The sequence below is a fragment of the Puntigrus tetrazona genome, chromosome 21 (genome assembly GCF_018831695.1).
Source record: "Puntigrus tetrazona isolate hp1 chromosome 21, ASM1883169v1, whole genome shotgun sequence".
In the NCBI taxonomy this organism is placed as follows: Eukaryota; Metazoa; Chordata; class Actinopteri; order Cypriniformes; family Cyprinidae; genus Puntigrus; species Puntigrus tetrazona.
The window spans coordinates 8901872-8928393 of record NC_056719.1 but is presented as its reverse complement, the minus strand read 5'-3'; the positions used below and the strand labels follow the sequence as shown (position 1 = coordinate 8928393).

Genomic DNA, 26522 nt, shown 5'->3' with positions numbered 1-26522 from the left:
CTCTGACCCAGATTCTTCTGACTGCAGGATTCCTCCTCATTCCAAACTTCTACATTATTCCTCTCGAAAAACAAACTGTAAGCATTTTAAATGTAAAAGCAGACGCAGTCATTTTTGGCTTGAATGCGAAACTTCTGGTGTCAGTCAGCTGTACAAACACAGTCTGTGTCGCGGCTTGATTTTGGAATGTTTTGGTTACAATGATCATGAACGCAGTGGTTTGTTTTGCAAAAAGATTTAATGTATACTGTATTTTGTCAATCTTTGTTACATACCTAATGATTGCATGACAATTACAAAAATAGCTGGCTGATAAAGCTACTGCTAAAAAACACTCATTCTAACTAATATTTTACAATTTTGGAATAATAGTAAAGTCATCAAGTGAATATGGAGGTATAGGAAAAAAATATTTGTAATTAGCTTAGGTGTTTAGGGCAAAGGAAAAATATAAAAATAAATATAATAATAATAATAATAATAATAATAATAATAATAATAATAATAATAATAATAATAATAATAATTATTATTATTATTATTATTATTATATATATATATATATATATATATATATATATATATATATATATATATATATATATATGAAAATTTCCATAATTTATTTATTCACCCTAATGTCTTTCCAAGTCTATTTATTTGTTTTTATCAAAAAATATTTGTAATGACATGAGGTAGCATTTAGAATTCATTTTTGGGTGAACTATTGCTTTAATTTATGCCTTAATACAAAATTAATCACATGCGTCCAAATTTTGACATTTATACAGACATACAGACACAATGTCAGAGATATGAACTAACTAATGTTGTGTAAGACAAAGTGCCTGAAGCTACAGACTTTACATACTTGCACAATAAGTTGCATAGTGATGTATTAAAACTATTGTGAGTATCATAGCTGAAGGGCAGCAAGTTTAACCCTCTATGGTACTGCGTTGCCTCCAGGCACCAAAACGAATCCTGACTCACCAAACCAAAAGACAACGCCCCAATTCATAAGTCTTTTTCATGCAGAACAGAGGAACGTATACTAAGTAACAGAAATGCAAAAACTGGCCATGAATTAAGCCATATTATTAGAATCATACTTTACTTTGTAGATAACTATATTAGCATTTCAAAGCCGGCTGTGCAGTTTACTTCAGGCATTATTTCCTGAAGTAAATAAAGAACTTGATTTAGATTTCTTAATGTTTTCAACAAACAATTTTGTATTTGTGCACGACAAACATCCATTGTTTCAATAGTATTGTTCAATGACGCCTTAAGAAAACAAAACTCAGAGAGAAAAAAAATAACAAAACAATAAAACATTTTTTGTAATGTAATGATACATAACATTTATGATTTTTGGGAAAGCAGAGCAAACAAGGTTTCCAATAACATAAATCTATAACCACATCCTGTCCACATGTTCAATACAAAATAACCATGATGCTGAAGAGCACAAGCGTGCACATAAATCCACGATAATCGAGCTTTCTCTTGGCTGATAAAAGGAAATGTCTATTTACAGCTTTGCTTGGACAGTGTTGTTTAGTGGTAAACCACTGGGTATTACTGGAAACAATTTGTTGCCCACAAGCTCTCCACAATGGCTGGATGAAGTCAGGGCAGAGAGAAAATAAGAGAGAGAGTGCGAGAGAGAAATCACTGGAGTTTAAACATTTCAGCACAGACAGGCTGTGGATATGTACCTGTCTGGATTTTTTACATTTAGAAATAAGGAGCAACCACATAGAAGAGGTACAGGGTTAAAATGAGCAGTTACAATGCCAACCATCCAGCCACGGGACCTTTATAACAAGCCAGATGGAAGTGCAGATGGCGATATCACAACGCAGTCTCACAGATTTAACCAATTTGAGTAGCTCAGTGTTTGGAGCTGTCCGGGGTGCTGAAATATCTCAAGTCCACTGCGCTGTACTCCGTTTCCCAACCTTCTGTGTCTCCAAAGCCTCATTAGAAAGGCTCAGATATGCCTTAAACAACACCAACCCAGAAATGCATTCATATTATATTCACATGATAGCTAATTATTACTTTAAAAGCTACTATTATTATAATGAAGTCTTTCACAACTTCGGACAATTCTGAGGGCAATCGACTGAGAAACTGAGAATGGCCTAGGAGCAAATTTATTCATAAGTAAAATCCACATTGGGTGTTTAATTAAATTCAAGACATTTGTATTATTTTTATTTTCATCTTTCAAACCTCAACAAGTATGAAATATCAGCCATCAGCAAAACGCATCATCATTTACACAAATGTTAATGAGAAAGGCACCAGCAGCAAGAACATCTTTGAGAAACAGTACATAAGATTAAGTCCTCAAACTGTGAGGAAACAGTGATTGTTATATTTAAATCCTGCAGATTTTCATTGTTTATATACACATATACATGGTTTAAATTTAGATTTTTTTTTTTTTGATTTTGGGTGGGGTTTTTTTGTATTATAAGGAAAAGAAAAACCCCCCTGTAAATATACAAAAATACTATGATTAGAGTTTAACATTAATGCATTTTAATTGTTTTATATTTTAAATATATTATCAAATATAATTCATTTTAGTTATGGCAAAGCTGTCAGCAGCCATTACTTCCGTGATTCTTCAGAAAGGATTTTAATATGCATATTTAATGCTTAAGAAATATTTCCAATTATGAGCAACATTATTGTTGAAAACGGTTGTTCTGCTTAATATTTTTATGAAAACCAAGACAGATTTATTTTTTAGGATTATCTGATAAATAAATAATTAAAAAGTATAATATATCATTATTTAAAAGATCTATTTTTATTGTGGGGAGGGCAATGTGCAAGTCTTCACCTTGCAAACAATTTAATTCTTGCTTCCTTAAAAAAAAAAAAAAAAAAAAAAAAAGCCTTTTTAAGTCTAAACTTTTGCTACAAAAAATGTCCACATTAATTGTCAAACCACACACATTATTTAGGTTTCCTTAAAGCAAATGCATTCGTCACAGCCTTAATATTTTAAGTTGTTAATTCACTCCTACAGGTTCAGGAACCAAAAACTAAATCTTACAGTAACCATGCTTAACTTTCCCCCGGGGTGTACGTACCCCTGCTGGAATCACTCTTTCACAGCAATTAGTTGTGGCTTGGATCCAGCAGTTGCAGTGTTTTTTTTTTTATGCAAGCGCAATGTACATACACGCATGAATCATTTATATTTGTCTTATGGTACTTAAATGTATTATTCATGATCTGTCATTTTTTGAAACATGATTTAACTGAACCAAGACTGATTTTGGCTCGCCGGCCAAATCTTGAGTGCGATACGTCAGCCGCAGCTAGGTTTAGCAGACTCCGAGCCCACCGGTTACATGCTCCAAGTGTGTGGAGCTGGGCTACAGCGGGCCGCTGGCAATATTGCGTGCGGTCCGCTTAGCTGTGCTTGCATGCAGTCAGGCCTCTATATATAGACCCGCATAAAGACTGAGTGACTCATGCTCACCTAAAAATCACAGAGCCCAGAAAAACAAAGATTACGGGAATCAGAGATAGAACATGAGAAACTGAGAAAAAAGTGTAACTTGGACCGAACATCTTTGGCTCCTTCTCTACTTCTCAACTTTGCTGGCCGTGTAAAGCTGTATTAGCCTCACGCTCATAAGATGATTATACAGCTCAGCTTATAAGAACGGCTCTCTCATGATTTGGTACAGACAGTGGGCTTTGAACCGTGACCGCTTGCATCAACAGTGTCATAACACTGGACCAAGACCTTGTCTTTACAACAACATTCATTTTGTTGACATTATTTGATGCAACAGCCACAGTGAGCAATGCTTTTCCAGCATTTATTATTAATGTTCATTCCTGCATACACTACCTTTCAAAAGTTTTGAATCAGCAGGGTTTCTTTTTTCATTTTTGCTGAAATTTATGCGTTTAAGGGTGCATATTAAACTGATCGAAAGTGACAGCAAAGACATTTATAATGTTACTGACGGTTTATACTCTAATGAATAGAAAGTTCAAAGTACTGCATTCATTCAAAGAATTCAGAAAAAAAAATAGTTTCCACAAAAATATTAAGAAGCACAACTGTTAGCTGTTTGGAATTTCTTGACCATAAACAACACACACACACACACACACACACATATATATTTTATTAAAGATTGTGTGACTGAAGGCAAGAGTAACTCTGTCTTTCAGTAAAATAGGAATAAATTACATTTTAAAATCTACTTAAACAGAAACTATAACATGTTTACTAAGAAAAAAAAAAAAATGCAGCCTTGGGCAGGCATTATTCTATTGCATTTTAACATTAGGTCATGTATTATGAATACTAATGATTTAAAAGTTAGTAATAAAAATGATTAGGCTCTAATATACTTCAAATGAAATTGAAGAACAAACTGTAATGACCTCATTCTGAACAAAATCAGGCCTAAACAAAATTTGTTCACCAAAGCAAATATTTTGAGGAATTTGTTTTGACTCCTAAACCCCTTTGAGCTACCATTGGTCCGAGGCGGTTACCCAATCGATGGGTTTGTTTTGAAACTCCACCTTTGATAAATGATTTTTTTCCTGGTTTGTTTCTCATTATCCAAGATCAGGCAAGGGAGCAACATCTCCAAGTCACTATATACGTGCCACAGATATATATATGAAATTTAGTGAAACTACAAATACATTACAATAATGTTTGTGTTGACAACCCGGAGTCATGTAAAAAGTGTCAGAGAAACATCAGATGCAAGTCATGAAAAGAATGAAAACAAAAAGTAGCAAGCAAATAAATGTTACACCATACTGCTGCTGTTGTTATTCTTTCAAAATGCAAATTTAAAAGATATACAGTAAATAAACCTTTGTTTTGATCAAACTTATGCGCTATGTGCGAGCTTCGTATATGTATACGTTAATCTAAACCCTGCCTACAGTAGTGCGGGGGTGTCAGAATGTTCAGAAACAGTATACTGTAGCTCAGCCTTTTTCAATTTCTTTTTGCCCTCAAACGAAGAACGAAAAAAAACTTAGTTTGAAAGTATATCAGGGCCTTAATATATTAATGTTAACAAATTGAACATTTATTCACAATTTCCATTGATATTTGAAAGTTCATGCATTGACAAATTTTATTTGTTTAATTAATTTTTTATTAATTTTAGGCAATTTTTTCACTTAAGGCTGTTTTGGAGATCGGACCCATGTCATATCCTGTCAAGGATATCAGAATACCCTTGTTTTCCGCCTCCAACAACTCATGCATCTCTCAAAGCAGAGTTTTTAAAACCAGCCACTCATATACATTATTAATGATATTTAACAAATCTGCATTTACAGAAGATGAAAATCGGGAGAACTGGGGACAAAGTGTGTCTGCTGACCGATGGTACCCCGTTGTTAAAAATGTACTGTCAGACGGACAAAGCTTTGGGCAAATCCTCTCCAGATTCAACCTCACACCCCAGTTAGCCAATGCACGCTCATTCTGCCATTTTTACCCTTGCATTTTGTCTCTCCCCTCATACCGAGAGTCAAGACTGCTTCAGGCTCTGCCACTCTCCCCTCCCTTTCTCGCTCTCTCTCTCTCTCTCTCTCTCATTCTCTCTTCCCTCCCTCCCGCTCACTCTGCCCTTGCTGTAGCAGACACATTGCAGTCGCAAGCGCTTGCACTCACATCGACTTGCTCTCTGCATCAGAACCAACAAATCACACTCGCGCAGTTCAAGAATACAGAGCAAGAACGGAAAAGCAAAAACAAGGCATTGATTGATGGCAATAAGCGACATTAGTGAGGACTCAACCGCATGCTTATATGAAGGTTCTTCATGTCTGTAGGTGATGGTTTCCTACTTTGAGGGAAGGGTTTTCCTGGACCGCTTGCAAAAGTAAAAACAAAAGAAGCAGTGGGGAAAGACACGAGGGGCGAGGATGCTACCCAAAATCCCTCCTTGAGGAACCTGAGAGGATGTAGAGGGAAACGGACCCCTGGAGAGGGCAGCAGTTCTCTTGGATGGACATAAGAAGGAATTTGAAAATAAAAAAGGTTGGTATATGTTTGACTTAACTCTTTAGGTATTTAGGAGGAGTGATGACAGAGATAAGGAGATAAGGAATTAAGACAAGAGTGGAAATACTATAACAGTTTGAGGTGGATTAGAGAGAAAACAATAAAGAGGGAATCATGCAGTGAAACTGGGTGTATAGACTTCTAGTCCATCTAGACAAGAGTGTGTGCATACATTCACACACACATATTTGGCTCAGTCAGACCCACAGGGTCTGCTTGAAAGCAGGTCTAATTGGATTATTTGCTTTAATGCGCCAGTTTACAGGAAGAATCAATTAATTTAGGATCCTCAATAGTGTAAGACGCAGGCATCAGCAAACAGACATGAACGATACACAGCATGCTTTAGACTTAAAGATGTGGCATCTGAGCTAAAGGTCTATGCAAGAGGAAAGGCTGATAATAAAACAAGGATAGTGAGCTTTTAATAGTACTTAAATATTTATTAAGAGGGATTTTTGTTTCTTTTGGCAGTTCACTCGGAGATGAAATGGATTGGAAGCTACTTGCTACTGGACGGACCTTTGCAAATAAATTATTTGAATAAAACGAGCTTTCACTGGATTCCGACTTTAATGATGCTGTGAAATAAAGGAGAATTTTGAATGAAACCGGAAACAATGAAAATCAAGAAAAAAAACAATCCAGACATACACAATTCCGTTTAACTGAGGTTCACCAAGGATTATGGAAACGGGGCAGTGACTCATGGCGAGGGAAAGAACGGCATGGCAGTGAGGATGTGACTGTTAGTAAGTCATGCATTTGACCACAGATCAAATTCACATCATCGTGATTTTCTGTGATTTGCTATGAGGAACAAATCAACCCTTGGCACACCAGAATATTTCCACAGTGTTTCCCTTTGGATTTTCCTCTGAAGCAGTAATGGGACTAGCTGGGCAGTTTGTCTATAAAAGAACTGAAAGGATTGGAAACCATTTTAAATCTTGATGAAACAGACACAACAGGTATGAAAAATTACAGTAATTTTTCTCCTTTTCCTCCATGTACAAAATATTTTACTGCTGGCAGGTAGAAGCTCATGAGCTTTGTCAATTGTTTACAGGATATTTACAGTGTGTAATTCCAGATTCAGAACAATGAATATGAATTCCACTGGGTATTCATTCTTTATTGCAAATTTTCACACATACAGCTTTGAGCCAATTGCACATGGTTATTTATAGGATATAACTCTACTCCCTACGCTGCCCCATCTCATCTCTTCATCTTTCCCTTTCTCACTTGCACACACACTCTCTTGTTTTAAAACTGCTTTGCGAGTGTGATACTGGAGCCATTATGTAAGACTGAGATGAACAGGCCAAAATCACATAAACAACAAATAAAATCATCACCATAACATTGCAGCATTTGTTGATGGCGACTGACTAACCCTAATTAAACCAAGTCACGCATTTGCAAATGCTTAAGGACAATTGTGTATTGGATATCACAAGTTTCAGTCTTGTGAAAATCAATTAAAATTCATTTACACACTCCTTGCAGCTCATCTCGCTCCCTACTGTCATTGCACTGGTTGTTTGGAGCAGTTCTATCTATGTGTGTGACTGTCCAGACACACAGTTATGTATCAGGTTAATGGAGTAATCAGACCCCTGTAGGAGAGCAGGGAGCAGCAGGGAGGAGCACAAACAGAAGGACATAAGACTTGTGTAAATAGATACACTTTGTCTGCACACACAGCCACAACAACAGCCACATAATCTCACATCTGCGATGAGAAGACAGCCAAGGCATTCATCACTTAGAATGTGACTGATCATCTTGGGGCTTGTTCCTGGCAGCCAAATCGAGTCTCTCTTTCGCTCACAAACCAGGGGAAAAGTTTAAAGTTCTCGCTGCACTTGCAGGCACATGATAAATGCCTTGAAATCTAAACAACTGACAAAGGATTCCAGGTACACCATTAATCTGAAGCAATGGACACTGGTAGATTGGCTCACGATTAACTCCTTTTTGATACACTCCAAGATGAAGTGAGCTTTTACTGGATGAATGACTAGGCATAACATCAAGTCTCAGTGGCAATTAATGGATAACCACATTTGTGCAGCAGATCAGTGAACAGACAAGAAGGCCTAGCAGAAAGTTCTCAACTTCTCCCTGTTTTGAGTTGAAGCCTCTAATGCTTGTTTTCTTTACACAGGTCTGTGGACAACCTGGTTACCATGCCACGCACCGAACCAGGGAGTCCATCTAGAGGTATCAATCTGAGCTTGAAATGGATTCAGCCAAGGAGATACCCTGCATCATCTATCTCTGTCAGCACAACAAGTGTCCGCCCCTGTCCCATGCTACAGTCAACAATTTTCTGGCTAGGTCTAATCAGCTCCGTACTGTCGCAGAGTGGACAAGGTGTGTTGGCAGGGGAGACATGGGGAATGGTGTCCATCTGCCCCATTCATTGTGTGTGTCGGAACCTATCAGAGTCTCTGAGCACATTGTGTGTGAATAAAGGTCTTCTTTTTGTGCCACCAAACATTGATCGCCGCACTGTGGAGCTGCGTCTTGCTGACAACTACATCCTGGAAGTAGGAGGTGCAGACTTTGCCAATATGACAGGACTAGTTGACCTGACATTGTCACGTAATACCATACATGCTCTAAAACCACTGGCATTTGCTGATCTGGAGAGTCTGCGTTCACTTCACCTGGACACCAACCGTCTCACAGTGGTGGGACCTCAGGATCTGACAGGTCTTATTAACCTTCAGCATCTCATCATCAACAACAATCAGCTCACAGATGTTTCAGCGGATGCTTTTGATGACTTCCTGCTAACACTGGAGGACCTAGATCTTTCCTACAATAACCTTCGCAGGGTTCCTTGGGAATCTATTCAGAATATGGCTAGCCTGCACACCTTAAATCTAGATCACAATCTAATAGACCAGATTGCAGAGGGTTCTTTCAGTGAGCTCTATAAATTGTCCCGACTGGATATGACCTCGAACAGACTGCAGACTCTTCCCCCTGATCCATTGTTTTCCAGATCTCAGATTGGGGTTGTCAGTCCAACACCATACAATTCAATCATCAGCCTTAACTTTGGGGGTAATCCGTTGCACTGCAACTGTGAGCTGTTGTGGCTACGACGACTGATTCGAGAAGACGACATGGAGACGTGCGCCACACCTACTCATTTGGCGGGTCGATACTTCTGGTCCATTCCAGAGGAAGAGTTTACGTGTGAACCTCCACTTATCACTCGTAATACCAACAAGCTGTGGGTGTTGGAGGGCCAAAGAGCCACACTTAAATGTCGAGCCATTGGTGACCCTGAACCAGTAATTCACTGGGTGTCACCAGATGACCGCATTGTGGCCAACTCCAGTCGCATTCGCTCATACTATAATGGCACACTGGATTTTTTGGTGACCCGTGCCAGAGATGACGGCACCTATACATGCATAGCCATCAATGCCGCAGGGGAATCTACAGCTCTGGTAGACTTGAAGATTATCCCTCTTCCTCATAGAGGGAATGGTACAATAACTCTTATCAACCACAGAGACCCTGGATCGTCTGATATTAGTAGTGGCCGTGGAGGGGTTGAGGGGGCAGGGACTGGTGTAGTGACTGTAAGGAATGCCACTGGAGGCAAGGGAGATAATGGAGAAAGAGGAAGTGGAAGCAGTAATGGAGGAACAGAAACCCTGGTAGGAGTTCTAGGTGTGACATCCAATTCAGCACAGATTCGCTGGAAAATGGGTCGATCTTCGACGCCTTTCCTGGTGTGGATGTATCAGATCCAGTACAACAGCACAGCTGATGATGCACTTGTTTACAGGTACGGATATCTTGTTTCTGTATTGTAGCAGCACTTTTGAAAAAAAGAGAAAATTATGTTTTGTTTTTTTGTGTGTGTTTGGTTTTCATGTGTTTCAAGTGAATGCATGTAAACATCCTTGGTGCTCATGTTCATGGATTATAGGCTTCAGATATTGATGGAAGGATGAGGCCAAAGGAAACAGACACAGCCCAAAGCTGATGGAAGATTCAAGTTGAGCCATAAGGCTAAAAGAGATACAGGCAGCTATTTATAGCCAGGGAGGGGTAAAGAAAGCAGAGCAGTGGAGTGAGAGGACCTGCTGACTCTGGGGAAAACAGGATGGACCCTTTAAAAGGGCAAAACCTACACATTTGAGGACAATGTCACAATGAATCAGGAAGAGTGAAATGGATCTAAATGGAGAGAGAAGGGGGACAGGGAGATTGGGCAGGTCACAAGGGAAAGGCTGTGGGAGTTGCTTACACCTACTCTTCCTAGACAGGTGGAAGAAGTCAGTAGTGGTTGCCTTGGTTCTTTTACACATTAACAACAAACAAAAAAACTATTTATTTGGCATACTGTGCAGCAGTACTAGGATGCACAATCAACATAGCTTGCATGCAAATATCCTATTGCAGACATGAAAACAGAAATTCCTTCATGGTAGCCTTTATTTTATGATTTGTTTACCTCATTCTTCCCTTTCATTACATTTTCCTTTGCCTTTACAATGTTACTAGAGGGTCTCCAATTCAATAACATTGAAGTGAACATATTCAAGTCAACATATTCAATGCACATGCACAACTGAACCAATTCTGGCAAGGTAAGTACATACCTTGAAAGCTTTAACAAAAGAAAGGAGCAGTGAGATTTCAAGGGATCGCGATCAATAATAAATGGTGAAGGTGAGGGGCATGTTTGAATGACAAGGAGATATATATATATATATATATATATATATATATATACAGGAGGAGGGGCTGAAAAGAGGGGGATGAGGGTAGCAGAAGCAGTTGCTGAGTGATGGCAGGCAGAGAAGTGCATGAGTGGGAGGCCAGGCATCTTCATAATGGACCTGTTACTACAGCTATTCCCATCAACATGCAGGAATCTGTAAGAGTAAACACAGTAAGCTACTCTAGGCCAGAAGACAGACATTAATGCACATTGACTGGCCACCTGGTGTGAATTTGCTAAAATAGAGAGATAGACTTTTTCCTAGATATTTCTTCCACATTCAAGAGACACTCCACATGCAATACAAGTTAAACACTATTGACAGCATTTGTGGCATAATGTCAATAACCACAGAAAACAAATTTGTTTCTCAGTTTTATCAAATATCACTGTAACAACAAGACACTACTTCATATACTGTTTATTTAATATAAAAATGGGAAAACTGTTCATTTTCAAACAAGAAAATAAAAAAAATCACTAGCATACATTTTGGCCTGAACTGATATTGAAATAAATAAATAAATAAATAAAAACTATGGAAATAATGGGAGAATCACTGACCCAAACAATTTATAAAGACACAACTATGGCTTCATTAACATCAATTCATTAAGATGTGTTTCCTATAAGGCTTGTAATTCAAAAGAAGAATTTAAAATTTAATATGCAGATAAGCATGCAAATGTCTCATTGGTATGCAGTGACACACTGAGCTCAAAAATAAGAGTCCATATGAATGTGAATTCAAATGTCTTTTATTCCTTACAGTGCATCACATTCAATAATACCACAGTTCTTTTTACTGAGGTTGATACTCAAGGAAAGATAAATAAATTAATTAATACAAGCGATGAACCTCAACAAAAGATTTTGAATATAAAAGGCAAATAGCATATTAAAACTAGTGCAAAAGAGATTGAAAATTGTTCAAGGTCCTTCTGCTGTAACCGCCAATTACCTCTCAAAGTAAAGTGAATTTAAGGACTTGAATCAGGTGTAGCCATCCAAAGCATTTTCATTACAAAGCAGCCAAAGCAAATGCACTGGACACAGTCAATGAAGTCTATTAAAGAGTACAGTATGGACACCATTTCTGGTAGAGATGGCAGAGTGTAAAGACTAGTGTGGGCAGGAGTCCTTCAGGCGAGAAGCATTTTGGTACCCTCTTAGCTTTAATATAAAAATGCTTCAGTGCTTGTCAAACTGCCGCATCCACAGCATCTGTAGTTTATTCTTAATTTGCTCATTTCTAGAATCCCCCTTCACTGCAGGATATTGATTTAAGCCATATTCACTACAAAACTGAGCTTCTGAAGCTCACTTTGTTGTGCTTTGTTTTTGACTTTATACAGTATGATGTTTCTCATAAATGTTCTCTTCTTTTTCTATTTGGTTTCAGAATTCTGCCTCCGACCAGTAATAATTTCCTGCTGAAAAACTTGGTATCAGGCGCAGACTACAGCCTGTGCGTCTTGGCCATATTCGATGATGGCATCTCCTCCTTGGCTACTACAAAGGTGCTGGGCTGCATCCAGTTCAGCACTAAAGAGGATTATCCAGAATGTCGTTCTCTGCACGCTCACTTCCTGGGCGGCACGTTGACAGTGATGGTGGGTGGCGTGGTGGTAGTAACCCTTCTGGTCTTCACTGTGGCCATGATGGTGCGGCACCGCGTCTGCGGAGAGTGTCGGGACGATGCCAACAGGCCGGGCAAGTTCTTTCCAACCAAAGGGGTGGATGTTTACGCCCAGACGAACGGAAACAACAGTATGATGATGGTGGCATTGCCAAACGGACTCTTGGCCCAAAGAACAAAAGACAGACACAAGCCCAGCTCTCTCCCGAAACCTAAACAGAGCCCGGAGCCACGCCGCGGTGCACGAGATAGGGAAGACGGGGCAGTGAGGGAAAAATGTTTTAGTCCTCTCACACCAGAAAGTGAGAGATTGACACTCTATTACTCCCCAAGTAACACACTGCCCACGCCGACACAAAATCGAGCAGGTAGGCTCAAGCTGCGGAAGTCTCTGGAGAAAGACAGAGATGTGGACAGACAAGTCTTGACTTCGCTTGCATTGACACAAGACGGAGATGACGAAAGGGAAGGAGGCTCAGACTTGAGGCAGGCACTCAAGACCAAGCGTAGCTGCTCTTTCGACGTGGGTGAAATCACCACCACCACGTGTTACAGCTACGCCAAGCGTCTGAGCGTCATCTGGACACGACGTAGCCAGTCCCTACATGGCATGCTTGTCCACTGTGCCTCCACCACCAGCACGTCCAGCACAGGTAGCAGCGAGCAGTACGGCCAAGGCCTAACGCAGAACTATCTACATGCCTTCGCTTCCAACAACTCCTCCAACTCCAACTCCAACTCAACTTCAAACTCAAACAGTAGCATGACCGTCAATCCAAGAGATCTGGAGGAAAGCGTAGTGTAGATAGTGGGGGAAACAAAAGAAAAAAGGAAAAAAAGACTCCACATTTGGGGGTGGGTGGGGGACACTTAGGAAAGGCTGATATAAACAAATGAGATAACTATAAAAATTAGATGAAAACAAATTATCTGGGGAGGGCAGGACTGACGAGGATAATGCTCCTGACACAAAGTATTGGCTATTATTTGATGACCGCCATTATTCCAACCCACAACAAGGCTCAAAATTAAATTATGTAAAGACAAAGAATGACAAGTAGGATTTGAAGAAATAAGAATTCAAGGACAGGCTTGTTTTTTTTTTCGTTTTTTTTATTTTTATTTTTTTATGACAGGCCCAAGGCATGGGGGATTACAACCTAAAGCGTCTGTTTCAACAAGATTAATTAACCAATTAATAAATTATTGAATAAATCAGGCGCTACTTTATGCAGAAGAAACACTAATCGAATGCTAATGAGGAGCTGAACTAAAGGGGTAAATATCACAAGAAAAAGAGAAAAAAAACTATTCAAACCCAAAGAGGGAATGCATTATCTGTCAAAATTCACTGCTGCGAAAAAGCACAACATGTCTGGGCCCTCTAATAAGGGAAAGTATATAAATATGCTGTAAAGTTTACCTTTTTTTTTTTTTTTTTTTTGGTGGATACGTTTTTCAATGAATTGAAAAGATGGAAGGGGGACTCACAGAACTCTTTAACACACTGGTGTTTAAAACGGGGAAACCATTTGTTCAAATGTCATTCAACAGTGGTCTGAATAGTCATAATTGTTCTTGTCTGATCAGCCTTTTTCCAGAGTCATAAAAAGAATAAAAAGCTGTTCTGTAAAAATGATATTCTGTATTGTGGAATGAAGCTGTAATGAAGCTCTAACTGAGATCAATCTGATATGATAGCTCCAAGGTTAATTGCTCAAGAGAAGCCGGAATAAAAAGCCATGTGGCACATAATGCTTTGAACCAAAAAACAAGAGCACTGCAGTTGACTGGCAGTATGGCATATACAGCCACCCCCCAAAAATTTTAAAAAAGATTAAAATGTCAGATATTATAATCATCTTAATGTCTCTACTGTACTAATTCTAGCTCAGCTGACTTAACTGGATTTAATTGCAGATAATAAGCAACAATAAAAAGCTCTGTTCATCTGCAAGACCTCAAAATAAGTAACGTGTTACACGAGCTAAGGCTTCAAGATGAAGCTTGTTATTTCCAGTTTCTTTATTTCTTTTGTGTCAAGCCCACTAAAGACCATTTTATATAACAGCCGACAGAAGAGGAGGAGAAAAACAGGACGAAGATGAAAGGAAAAAAGGTAGGGGTGAAGGTGTGGACCAGAAAAAGAGGACAGTGGCGCAGCTGGGGGAGGTTTCCTGTCTGCCTGGTCTGTGTGTTATATTAAGCGCTTTGTTAAAATGTATATTGCAAATGATCTTTGAAGCTCGGGTTGTAGCCAAGATATAATAATATAGAGAAATAATGAAATGATGCAATCAATACATGGTCTTTTATAAACACAGTTTAAAAGAATTGTTATTTATTATTATTTTAATTTAATGTAATGGTGTTACTGAATTTACTGAATACAGTCTGCAGTGTCACATGGTCCTTCAGTGCATTCAGTGCTCAAGAAACATTTTTACTATCATCAACATCAAAAACAACACTGCTGCGCAATATTTTTATTTGTAGAAACTCTGCATCATTCAAAAGCTTGTGTAAGATCAGGCAAGACATTTATAAATATTACAAATATTTGTATTTCAATAATTGCTGTTCTTCTAAACTTTCTATGCATCAAAGAATCCTGAAAATATGTATTACAGTTTCTACAAATATATTAAGCAACAAAAACTGCTTTTAACCCTGAAAATAATAAGAACCTGACAGTTCTGCTGAAATTTCAAGTTTAAGTACCTGTTTAGAAATCAACTATTTTAAAATGTTAATATTTATTTGTACTACATTTCTTCATAAAAAATGCTGCCTTAGTGCACAAAGACTTCTTTCAAAAACATAAATATAAATAATTTTCGTATTTTACTTGGGCCAAATCTTAATCTGGCTCCTGTAGCAGAATCGGTTGGGAACCACTGGTCTAGCTTGTTTTCCAGCCTGGCCAAGATGAGGTTTAGCTGGGTGACCAGCTGTTCTCCGAGACAGACCAGCTAAGACCAGCTTAGGTTGGTTTAGGTGGGTTTTTCTAATCGGGTCCATAAAGACAGCAGCTTACTAGAGCTTGGAACAGAGTTACACACACTGTGCTGAGGTCCAGCCTCATTTAAAAAAGGTGGGGGAGAGATGAAAGAAAAAGGAAAGAAAAAAAACATAATCATATGGAAAAAGTGATTGTCATAAGACCATAAAAACTACCGAAATAAAGCTCGGCTGCACACAGATTTGATATCTAGTTCCAGTCAGGAACAGCATGTACTAATCGCATGTTCACATTTTTATGGGTGCTTTTGTTGTCAGAGTATGATGTCTAAAATCATGAGCATGCTTTTTATTTCCAAAGCACCCCTACAGTGCATAAATGTCTTTACACACTCTACGAAGAGCACAAAACTCCAACTGCAAGTGTGGGCAGCAAAGAGAGGAGGAGGTGGGGGAGATGATGGAACGGTTCCTTATGATTGCTACAGGCGACATTCTGCCCTCTTTTACCCAATTAAAACCTACTGATTGGCACATAGGTGGTTAGCCAATCATGCATGCAGGAGCGGTGATGCACACAGAGCTGTCCTGTTCTCTCTCTGGCTGTGATGGCTCCACTGCAGCTGCAGCCGCTGAGCTCGCTCTCTCTCTCTCTCTCTCTCTCTCTCTCTCTCTCTCTCTCTCTCTCTCCTGTGAGTCTTGACAAGAAGATAGCTAGTGCAATGCACAAAAAACGCAGCCTAAGCAAATTTAGTCCTTTGAGAGTCAAGCTCTAGCTTACTTTACTATAGGCATCCACCACAAAGCGCATGATGGTTCACATTTACAGCATTCACAATGAGGGTCCTCATACAGATGAAGTTCTAAAAGCAACAGTCAACTTAATTTTCATTTAAATTTACATTTAAAATATTTTACATTTCTGTTTTTGAGTGATCTATTCCGTAATTAAAAATGTATTTAAAAATTTTAAATGTAAAAAGCTACTTCACAGACACCTGAACACTGCATCAAACGCCAGTGATTATAATTGTTTACATTGGATTTTGATGCTCGTAGCGCTCAAATAATGACCTCTTATATGCTAAAAGATCAAGGCAAATTTGATTGTTCATCACCCCTTTAAAAAAGGATTATGTGTAGTACGTGTATGAAATCAAATGGCTTTACTAAGTAATTTTCACTTATGGGTTCATGTACTGCATAAAATAAAAGGATGCCAAAAGAAGAAAATAAAAATGTTTAATATTTAGTTTAATTAAATCTGGTTCATGTTCATGTTTACCCAAAATGCTGCACAATTCAGGTCTCTACACTAATGGTTTGTAAAAATGTAACAAAATGTAGGTGCATCCAAATTTTCATACAGGCAATATTGAATTGTAAATGACTAACTTACTATCCGGCCAACATACAGTTCTTTATTTAAAGCACATTTCTACAATAAGGATAAATTACCGAAAATGTGTTGGTGTTTAAATTGTTTCACTGAGCTGAATTTTAAACTTCAAACACCTCAAGATAAATAAAACGATAAAAAAAAAACAAATTAAGTGTTTAAATATAATAAAGTGCAATATCTGTGTCTCCGTCAATCAAAAATGCCATGCACACACTGTCTGCAATTTGCACAAATGTTTTGTTTTGGGGTTTTTTTTTAATATATTTGTGATGACTCCAATAAAATGCTTCATGGCTCAGTGTCAGAGCATTGGTTATGATTTTCAGACGGATAAGGCCTTAACTCAACATTCTTAACAAAAAGATGTCAATCGTTCTTTTCATCTTCTTTCATCATCCGCGGCTACATCCACTGTTTATCTGACAGGCCTAGGCTATTCATCTCTTTCTGTCTGACTGCAGCACACACATTTTCAAACGTACAGGAATATCTGGAGCCTGGCCAATCAGAGGAGGGGTTCTCTATCTCTGACTGGTTTAGACCACAACATTGGTCTGATGTTGAACCACGGGGAGACTTTCTTTTTTTTATTCTCTCGAAAATGGCTGGTCGAACCGGTGTGACCTCAGGTTTTTTTTTTAATCGCACCATTGTGAAATTAGGTCGCACTCTAGAGCCCTTCAATTAAAATACTAATTAAATAATACATTTTTATTATGTCTAATTTCAAAACTGCTGAATATTATTTTGCTCCATAAAAGTACAGAAATAACTACGGAAATAGCCCAGTTGCTAATGCAGCTTGATAATGTTAGGAAGAAGGACCGGCTCAAAAATAGACAAATGCTTCAATCTCAAACGTACAGTGTGTACATGCCTCTGATTCTCCCCTGCTGCCAGGCTCTTTTCTCAGAATCCTAACACCAAGCACAAAGCCTGCGTTTTGACTTGCTCACCACTCTCTTCGCCTGCAGGTCATGATGTTCCTGCTTTTCCGTCAATTTAAGCAGGGCGGAGAAGTGTGAGAGGAAAAGGGGACAAAAGAGACAACGCTTTCAGAAGTGCACCACCTCCGTGACTTTTCAACCACCTCTTCTTTTATACCCCCTGCCAGCTAAGAAATACCAAGTAACCTCTGCCTGTTCTCTCCTTCATTTCCTCCTCTCCCAATCTTTTCAAGGCCCACCATTCTTCCCACCGGGACAGGGTGAGTGTGGGAGTCTGACAGGAACTTTTCAGCTGGAGGTTGGAGCTGTCAGCTCCCTCGGCCCTCCCGGGTTCCCCCAGGGTGCATTCGCTCTCACTGTAAGTAGCGCTCTCTTCATCAGTAGCGAGATTTCTCATTCATAACAGGCCTCAGCTGCCAGTGCCGCTAGCCAGGACTTTGAAAAAGCATTAACTAATATCTCTTAGGTTGTGAGGGGTCTGTGTTCTATTCACGCAGGCTCTTTGTTCATCAACCTTTGATTCTGTTCTCCTGTGAACACCTCCTTTATGTTTCATGGAGTTGAGTGGGAGATTGAACGTGCCGCAGATTTTTACATCCTGATGTACACATACTGTCAACTAGTCCCAAGGACTTGTAATTCACGTGGCATCTCCAGCTGTGCGCATTTGCTTTTATATCTACCTGATATACTGGTCTCACTTTCCCATAATCCACAATAACATGCCTTCCGGATTCTTTAGATACGGAGTAGGAAAACCTCACTCTTATCACAGCCTTTTTCTCATGGTTCATCTATGTGGGGGTTCAGAAGAGCTTGAGCACAACAAAACTCATTTTATTAACAATTTGCTGCTTATTAATTGGTAAGGTAGCTGTTAAGTTTAGGTATTTGGTAGGATTTGGGATACAGCATATGGTCATGCAGAATACGGTTCATAATAAAATTGTGCAGGATAAAATACAATGTCACTGCCATTTAGATGCAAGTTTAGGGTTGGTAAGATTTTTTTTATATTTTTGAGTCTCATACTCATCAGGTCTGGGTTTATTTTAAACAATAAGATTGTGAAATATTACTACAATTTAAAAAAGCTGTTATTTTTTTAAATTAGTGCTGTCAAACCTATTTATTGCTATTAAGATCATCCAAAACAAAAGTTTGTTTACGTAATATATTAGTGAAGACGGTTTACATTTATATATATGAATAAACACATGTGTACAGTATATATTTACTTTATGTAATATATGTCTATGTAATATAAATCATAAATATGATTGCAAATACAGTATACATGCAAGTTTTTCTCTAATATATAGACAAAGATGTGTGTATATATATATATATATATATATATATATATATATGTGTGTGTGTGTGTGTGTGTGTGTGTGTGTGTGTGTGTACACATTTAAATCACAAGCATATTATGTAAACACAAATGGATGAAAGAGCGATAAATTAATCTTTTTAAAATGTTTTTTTTCATAATCCTTCAGAAATCGGCATAATATGCTGATTTTAGGTTTTAAAAACATTTATTATTATCATCATATTTTTATTATCAATGTTGAAAACGGTTGTGCTTAATATTTCTGTGGGAATGTGATACCTTTTTGTGATTCTATCAATGCTTTAAAGCACAGTATTATTTGAAACAAATATTTTACAACAAATAACATTTCAGTAATTCGTTATTTCAAGACAATTATACTTTTAATGAGCAAGGATGCATTAAATTGTTCAAAAGTGCTAGTGCATATTATTTTCACACAATATATATTGAATTCCACTGATACTTCTTCAAAAAAATCTCAGCGTACTTGTACAAAATTGTTTCTATTTCTCAGTGATAAACCAATAATAACCAGCAATTTTGAGGAAAAGGTGTCAGAACATCCAAGTTCTCGCTTTTCAAAAGCAGTTTCTTGAGAATTATGAGTGACGACACCCTGATACCAGGAACGGCATCCTCTTGGGAGAACTGCTGCATCTAGCTGGAGGCACCTGGCTGCTTCTGACGAGAACACCTCTAGGCCGTTAGAAGGGCTTGTTCAGCAGTAATGATGAGAGAAGCCGACAGAGACAACACTTACACTACATGGCCTGAGATCTGTTAGACAGCTGCACTGCCTCATAATCAACTAGAAGCTAAAACCGACACAGACACATTGAGATGGGCTTCACAAGCCCACTGCTAACCATAAATGCTGCACGAAGTGATCTCAAAACTACTGTCTTCATCTAAGTAAGGCTAGATATCGATTCTATGGCGCCGTGCTGCAGAGATGAGGGTCACGTGATGCTGTAGGTAAAGATCAATTACTCACTTTTATGGCCAGTAGAAGGCTCATTGGCTCTGTAACCAACGGAGTATAAAGGAGCTATCATGGATGTGGACATCCAAGGGAGCGTTCATACCTCAGCTTTTTGTTTTTTTGTCAATGACAATACCATCATAAAATAAGTTACAAATTAAAGTAAATGTTAATTAGGTTTTTTAAGCAATAGAGACTCAAATCGTTCTGTATGTGTGCTGTTGAGACATACCCCAAACTGCTCAAAGGTTTGGGTTTACTAAGATCTTTTGCTTGTTTGATGGATCATGCGACACGAAAGACTGGAATAATGGCTACTGAAAATTCAGCTGTGCAATCACAGGAATAAATTACATTTAAAATATAGATTCAACAGTTTTTTTTTATTATTATTTGTTGTTATTCAGAATCTGATATAATTTCCTCATCCCTATGCCATTCTTTTATTCAGGTCAAAGAATTTTTTGAGGATATATTTTTCCATATAGTGAACGTCAGTGGGCATCAATGTGTTGAAGGTTCAAATTACAGTTTCAATGGAGCTTCAAAGGGCTCTGCGTGATATATAAATCTGTATTTTTTTTATGACCTATTGTTTTGATAGCTCATTCCTTTTCCACTTATTCCTTGGCTGGGATCATATAGAGCCCTTTGAAGCCTTTCAAACCATTGGGTCCTATTGAAGCCCAATAAATGGAGAACAATCCTGGAACGTTTTCCTCAAAAACTATTGAACTATTACTTTAATTTATCTCATTTAAAAGAAATTTAAATTTCTCATTATTAGAAAACATTTTTAACATTGCAAAACCTAAATTCGGGACGCTTTCTACAGGATAACGGTAAAAGAGGGAAAGAAATTATTTTACACAAATTGTGTGAACAGCTCATGCCTGCTACCAAAATGTAAAATTATTAAACTATTTCTTTAACTTGCAGCAATTTATGGTATTAAGGTCATTACCAACTCAAGCTCTGTCAATAGACTGATGACAGTGAGATGATTATTATTATCATCATTATTAGCAGTCATTAGCAGTAGTATTGTCATTTAATAATATATTAGGGCATACGCGCTCCATCATATATCTTTTTCTGTGTTTTTTTCCTTTTTACAGCGTTGCATGTTTTAACCAATCACACAGGATTTCATGAATTCTGACAAATTTTCATTATAAACAACAAAGTTAAATTATATAAATGAATAATTAACATTTACTAACATTTGGTCCCAAACTAGCCAACTGCTATTTAGCAACAGCTTCATTTACATTAAATGCTCATTAAATTACTCATTCTAGCCATTTTTACCGTTTACTTCTAAGGAATAACACAATTAAGGTTTCAAAATGCATTTAAAAACATCTCAACTTTTGTTAACAGGGTTGCCAAAATGGCTAAACGCCAAAGGAACGGAACCGAAAATAAAACAGATCTGACATTAGTCTGAACTCTAACATGATGTTAACAATTCATTTACAAGGAAAAAAACATGTTTTTAAGAGTTCCGTTCCTTATTTTGTACCAAATTCATGGAAAGTGCCTCACACCAAAGAAGTACATCTCTGCTGTGATAGAAGGGGAAAAGGCCATGATGACTGTGAAAGGACAAACACACTTCAGACTCATAACCGTGACTCTCCAGGGAGAACAGGATGGTGAATTTGAGTTTGCGTCCTCATTCAATTTCACATATTTACTTAGAGCGAGAGAGCTTCGCTCTCTTTTTTTTTTGTTTTCTTACTGCATACACCCTCCTTCTCTCTAGGGCTCTTAATGTTTGTCAGCTTCCATCAGTCTTCTTCTGATGCCTTCATGCAGACACACTCTCCCCTATTCTCACAATGTCTTTCACTCTCCGCAGCTTCCACCCTCATTTGATACGGCCTCCAGGCTCTTGACACGGCTCAACTTCCTGACAGTGATGAACATATCCTGATATCATATAAAAGCAGCCCTCACAGAGAGGAGGCGCTGCAAACACAAGGAAGAAAGAAGCACTGCAAATTAAAAAAAAAAGAAAAGAAAGAAAGAAAGAAAAAGACAAAAAGCAAACAGCAAGGCATGGAAGGATGACACTAAAAGAACTAAATGTTCAGTGAACATGACGACTTCTTTTAGATCTACATAAAACTTGGCTTGCTCAGCAGGGGCCTTTCAAAGCCAGCAGGACAGTGCTAGAAAACATAATGAAACATTCAGGCTTTTATTTAATCACAGAGAACTGTTAGAACCAAGAACACAGCCTTGGCTCCAATCGTTTCGCCTCTTGTTATGCCCTGCAGTTTCTAATTGAGATTTTGCCTGTTTCTTTAAACATCTGTCCAGAATTCTGTTCTTAGCATTTGAAGTTTTCTACAATGGCCAACAAAGCAATTCACAACGTGCAAGAGCTACCCACGGTGTTACAAAGCTTGAATGTGGGGTTTTTTTAATAGCTAGAGAGTGTGGCAAACAACCGAGTCTATAGGCACAGGCGAACATAAACTACTTTATATTTACAGAAAAACAAGCTATTAAGACATTCCGACCAAAATACAGTTTAATGTTTAGGAGTTAAAAAAGATAAAAGAATCAAGTTGCTGAAACTGAATAATGCTATAGAGGTGAGGGAGCCTGAAGTACAAAAAGTTGTGAAAGTGAAAGACCAGGAATGAAATTAAATGAAAAATAATAATTTAAAAACTAATTTCCTTATAACCTTGCCTGCTTTATACTAAATCTTTTAACCTTATTCACACCACAGGAAAAATTCAAGGACAAATATTGGTTTTGTACATTTCACACGCTAAACAATACTATATAGTGTATAGTATAATAGTAGTTTTTTTTTTTAAGAATTTGAACTGAATTTGAAACTATGCACACATTCAATCATTTTAATCATAAGCTTAAAAAGGTCAAAAAAGGTTTAAAAAAGGTCTCATCACAATCAATTATGAACTACTAGATGACTTTTTTGTTATATTTAGCTCTTTCATGTAATTATTTTCAAGTCTAAATGTTTAAACTCAAAACAAGAAAAAGTGTTTAGTTTGTGTCTCATTATTTTTGCATTTGTTACATGTTTCGCTGCTTCTTTAAGTTTGCAATCTTTCTCTGTCAAAACTGAAATGGTGCGCTGGATTTTCAGGTTTTATGAGGAGTAAAGCCCACCTCTTTGATTTTATTGGCCACCTCAGTCATCTTGACATTTACTGTTAGACTGCGGAGTACAGTGGCTAAGAGAGCTCAATGTACTGCAACTTAGGAAAAAACAAATAGAAAAACAACCTGCAAATTAAGTGCAGCGGTTGAATCATGGTAAAACTATGGTTAATTTAGCAAAACCGGCAAAACATGGTTTAACTATAGTGACCAAATGTTTGTCTTTTAATATAGTAATACCACAGTTAATTTATTTAATAAGTTAACCAGCTTACAAAATGTTGCAAATTTATAGTAGTTTTCCTTCTTCAGCTTATTTAATAATGTCCAAAAAACTATGGAACTGTATGATCAGGATATTAAAATTAAAAACAATTTTTTGCAAATACTGGCAGCACATGTCTGTATTATGTAGTATTGCAAATATTAGCAGTGCATTTCTGTATTTGGTCACATTTTGAGTATTTACAGCACGTGTTGTTAAACTGACAAAGAGGTTTTCTTATCTCGCTGGTGCCTTTTCTATTTGCATGCGTTTTTTTTTTTTTATTTGCAGCACACTGAGCTCTCTCAGCCACTGTAATTGAGGATAACCAGTCCAAAAATTGAACATTTTAATGTTTTGTCAACAACAAACAGGTCCTGCAGAACAGCCTCAAAAATATCAAAAATTAGGGGAACAATTTGGCTGTGTCTTATTATTGCCTTTAGTGTTTACAGCCTTGAGCCAACCGCACTCACAGTAACATTTCAAAACTCCAGATCTACACACCTATATAGGGTAAACAAACTAACCTACCATATGAGTAAATATGAAGTTTTGAATTCAAATTTAAAACACACCTGCCATTAATTTTCCATACGTGGTCGGTTTGTCCCACACACCTGGTTTTTGTGATATATTCCTGCAGAGGTGCAACTATGTAACAAAATGATAAATAATGAGAGTACTTGTTTTTTCATGTACCAACTGAAACTGATCCTAACAAAAACTGCTCAAGCAGACTGCTGTTGCTATGGCAACCTCCTAAGGCGAACACGTCTGGTCTAATTCTAACTAACTTGTAATCTAACTTCAGAATCACTGATTGTACGCTGCTGTATGCTGTTGAAACACACTTCTAAAATTCGTCGAACATCTTGTATTCCTTTGGGCCTTAATTGTGAGAGTCAGATATCTCGAAACACCCCATAACTCACACCTTCACCCTTGGCAGTGAACTAGAAACTTGCTTGCTCATAAAAAGAATCCTCTACATGACAAATTACTAATTAGCATTTGTCTTCCATTACTACTTCTGATGTCCATGATCCAGATCTCTGGCAAACAACAAACCCAATGAGCCAGAGAGATGCTGGTTTCTCCGTTCCACCTCTGCAAATGGATGGCATAACCACAGTCCATTATTTGAAGACTTAATTAAATCTTGTGGTGGCGGTACTAGATAAATTGGCTATTGAAGATGCCTAATAAAAACAAGGGAGCTCCCAAGCCCCAAAGGAGAAGAGCTGCCTCCCTCCCGCCAAGCACAGCGCTAGGAACAAGTGAGCAAGAAAGTAAGAGAGATAGAAAAGTAGTATAAGCGATCGTGCGAGAAAACCATGGTGTGTTAATGCGGCGAAGACGAGAGAGCGAGATTAATCAAACGTGGAAGGAAGACGGAGCCTGTAAATTAAGGCAGCAGGAGAGGTTTGAACTTCGCGCATATCCTGGAGCGCACTTCATCAGTCTTCATTAAAAACAGGCAGGCCGCGGCACAGCTCAAGCTCCGGCCATGACGCCTAGCAGCTTGAAGTGATTCTCTGAATTCTTCCGAGGCCAGGTTCTGTAGTCACGCTTGGGAATGCGGCCCACAGGGTAATCGAGGACTTTCCTGATTGTAGTGCAAGGTGCGGAGAGGCGGAAAGAGAAATATTGGGGTGGAATGACAGAGTCGGTGCAAGGCAATTTTCGGAGATGTTCTGTCACAAACTTTACTCTGGCTGAGGGGGAATTTAGATGAGAGAAACACGATCGAATGGACAGCAGATCTTTCCCGGCAAGGGAAAAAAAAAAAAATCATCTTGAAAGGTATTTAAAGTCACGTTGGAGCAATTTTTAAGATTTGTGCACAGGGCAAGATGGGAGGGAGATTACGCAGAGAGAGGGGGAGAGAGAGAGAGAGAATGTACTTGGAGGAACAGTGAAGTGGTCGAAAAAAATGATGTGGAGCTTTAAAAGCTTCCCTGACGGCAGACTCTTCAAAGCTTAGCTGCACCAGGATACATCTGTCTCCCCTCACATCACACACACAAAACCTACTGCATTCAAAGTGAAAGCGAACCTCGTAATTAAGTCTGTTTACATGCACTTTAAAAGTTTAATTTCAGTCAGACTAAAACAAACAGAAAGAAAACAAATGTCAGTGTCAGGTAAACCCTCAGAAAAAGTGCAAAGATTGTACCTCTAGGGGTACAACAGCTGGTGACTGGGCCAACTTTGTACTCATATATACCTTTATAGAGAGTGTTTCAGTAAATTAGGCCAGTAATATGTGCTTTTATGTTGCTACTATGAATCTTTAAAGAGCAAGTGACAAGCTGTTGTACCCTTTAAGCTATCATTTTTGCACATTATTTTGAGTGTGCAAATGCTTTAGACTCGATCACACCAACAATGATAAACAAAGATAATGATAACAATAACTATATTACTGGCCACACCAACACACAGGAACGTTCTGTTTATTTTTTGTCATTGTCTTTAAATGTTCAAGTTAAAGTCAGATGGAATAAGCCAACAGCCTCTTTCACGCAGCAATCCCGGTTAATTACTGTAAAATTGAGAAAATGACTTTAGCGGCAAATGCTGTTTGCCCAAGCTATGGCGTTCTGGCTTTTTACCATTAAGAGATACACCATTCACACATCAACATCAAATACCGGTAAATTCTGGAATGTCAGTCATCGGGAATGATCTTTAAAAGCTGCGCCGTTATCTTCAGTCACCCACGTGAGTAGAAGCAGCACTTTAATTTCAACATCTGTCCAATTTGACTACATTTTTGAAGTCTGAGTGACAGGCATAAGGGGATGATCAAACAGAACGCGTTTTGTTCATAATAACCATGAGATATGCATAATAGTATTCGGCTGCAGTGCTGCAGGACTTATGAATAGAAAAGAATGCTGGGTCGCGAGTACGACGCGTTAAAAAATCAGCGAAATGTAGTGTAACAGTGTCCATTTAGGGCTTATTACAAATAGAAAAACTAATAAAAA

The 26522-nt window shown here is 38.1% G+C and overlaps 2 protein-coding genes across 2 annotated transcripts in view; one reads left to right on the top strand and one right to left on the bottom strand.

Moving 5' to 3' along the window:
- The window catches only part of pcxa (pyruvate carboxylase a), a 105485-nt gene that overhangs the window by 20353 nt on the left and 58610 nt on the right, over nucleotides 1-26522 (bottom strand). The gene's annotated exons all lie outside the window — the stretch shown is intronic.
- On the top strand, nucleotides 5665-14304 carry lrfn4a (leucine rich repeat and fibronectin type III domain containing 4a). The gene is made up of 4 exons (XM_043220775.1): nucleotides 5665-6061; nucleotides 6560-7056; nucleotides 8259-9902; nucleotides 12247-14304. Exons 3-4 carry the CDS (start codon nucleotides 8281-8283, stop codon nucleotides 13286-13288), a joined length of 2664 nt encoding a protein of 887 aa, XP_043076710.1. The 5' UTR covers nucleotides 5665-6061; nucleotides 6560-7056; nucleotides 8259-8280; the 3' UTR covers nucleotides 13289-14304.

Coding starts and splice junctions, on each gene's coding strand:
- lrfn4a (XM_043220775.1), top strand. CDS start 8,281: ATGCCACGCACCGAACCAGGGAGTCCATCTAGAGGTATCAATCTGAGC. Junction 9,903..12,246: donor GATGATGCACTTGTTTACAG/GTACGGATATCT, acceptor ATTTGGTTTCAG/AATTCTGCCTCCGACCAGTA.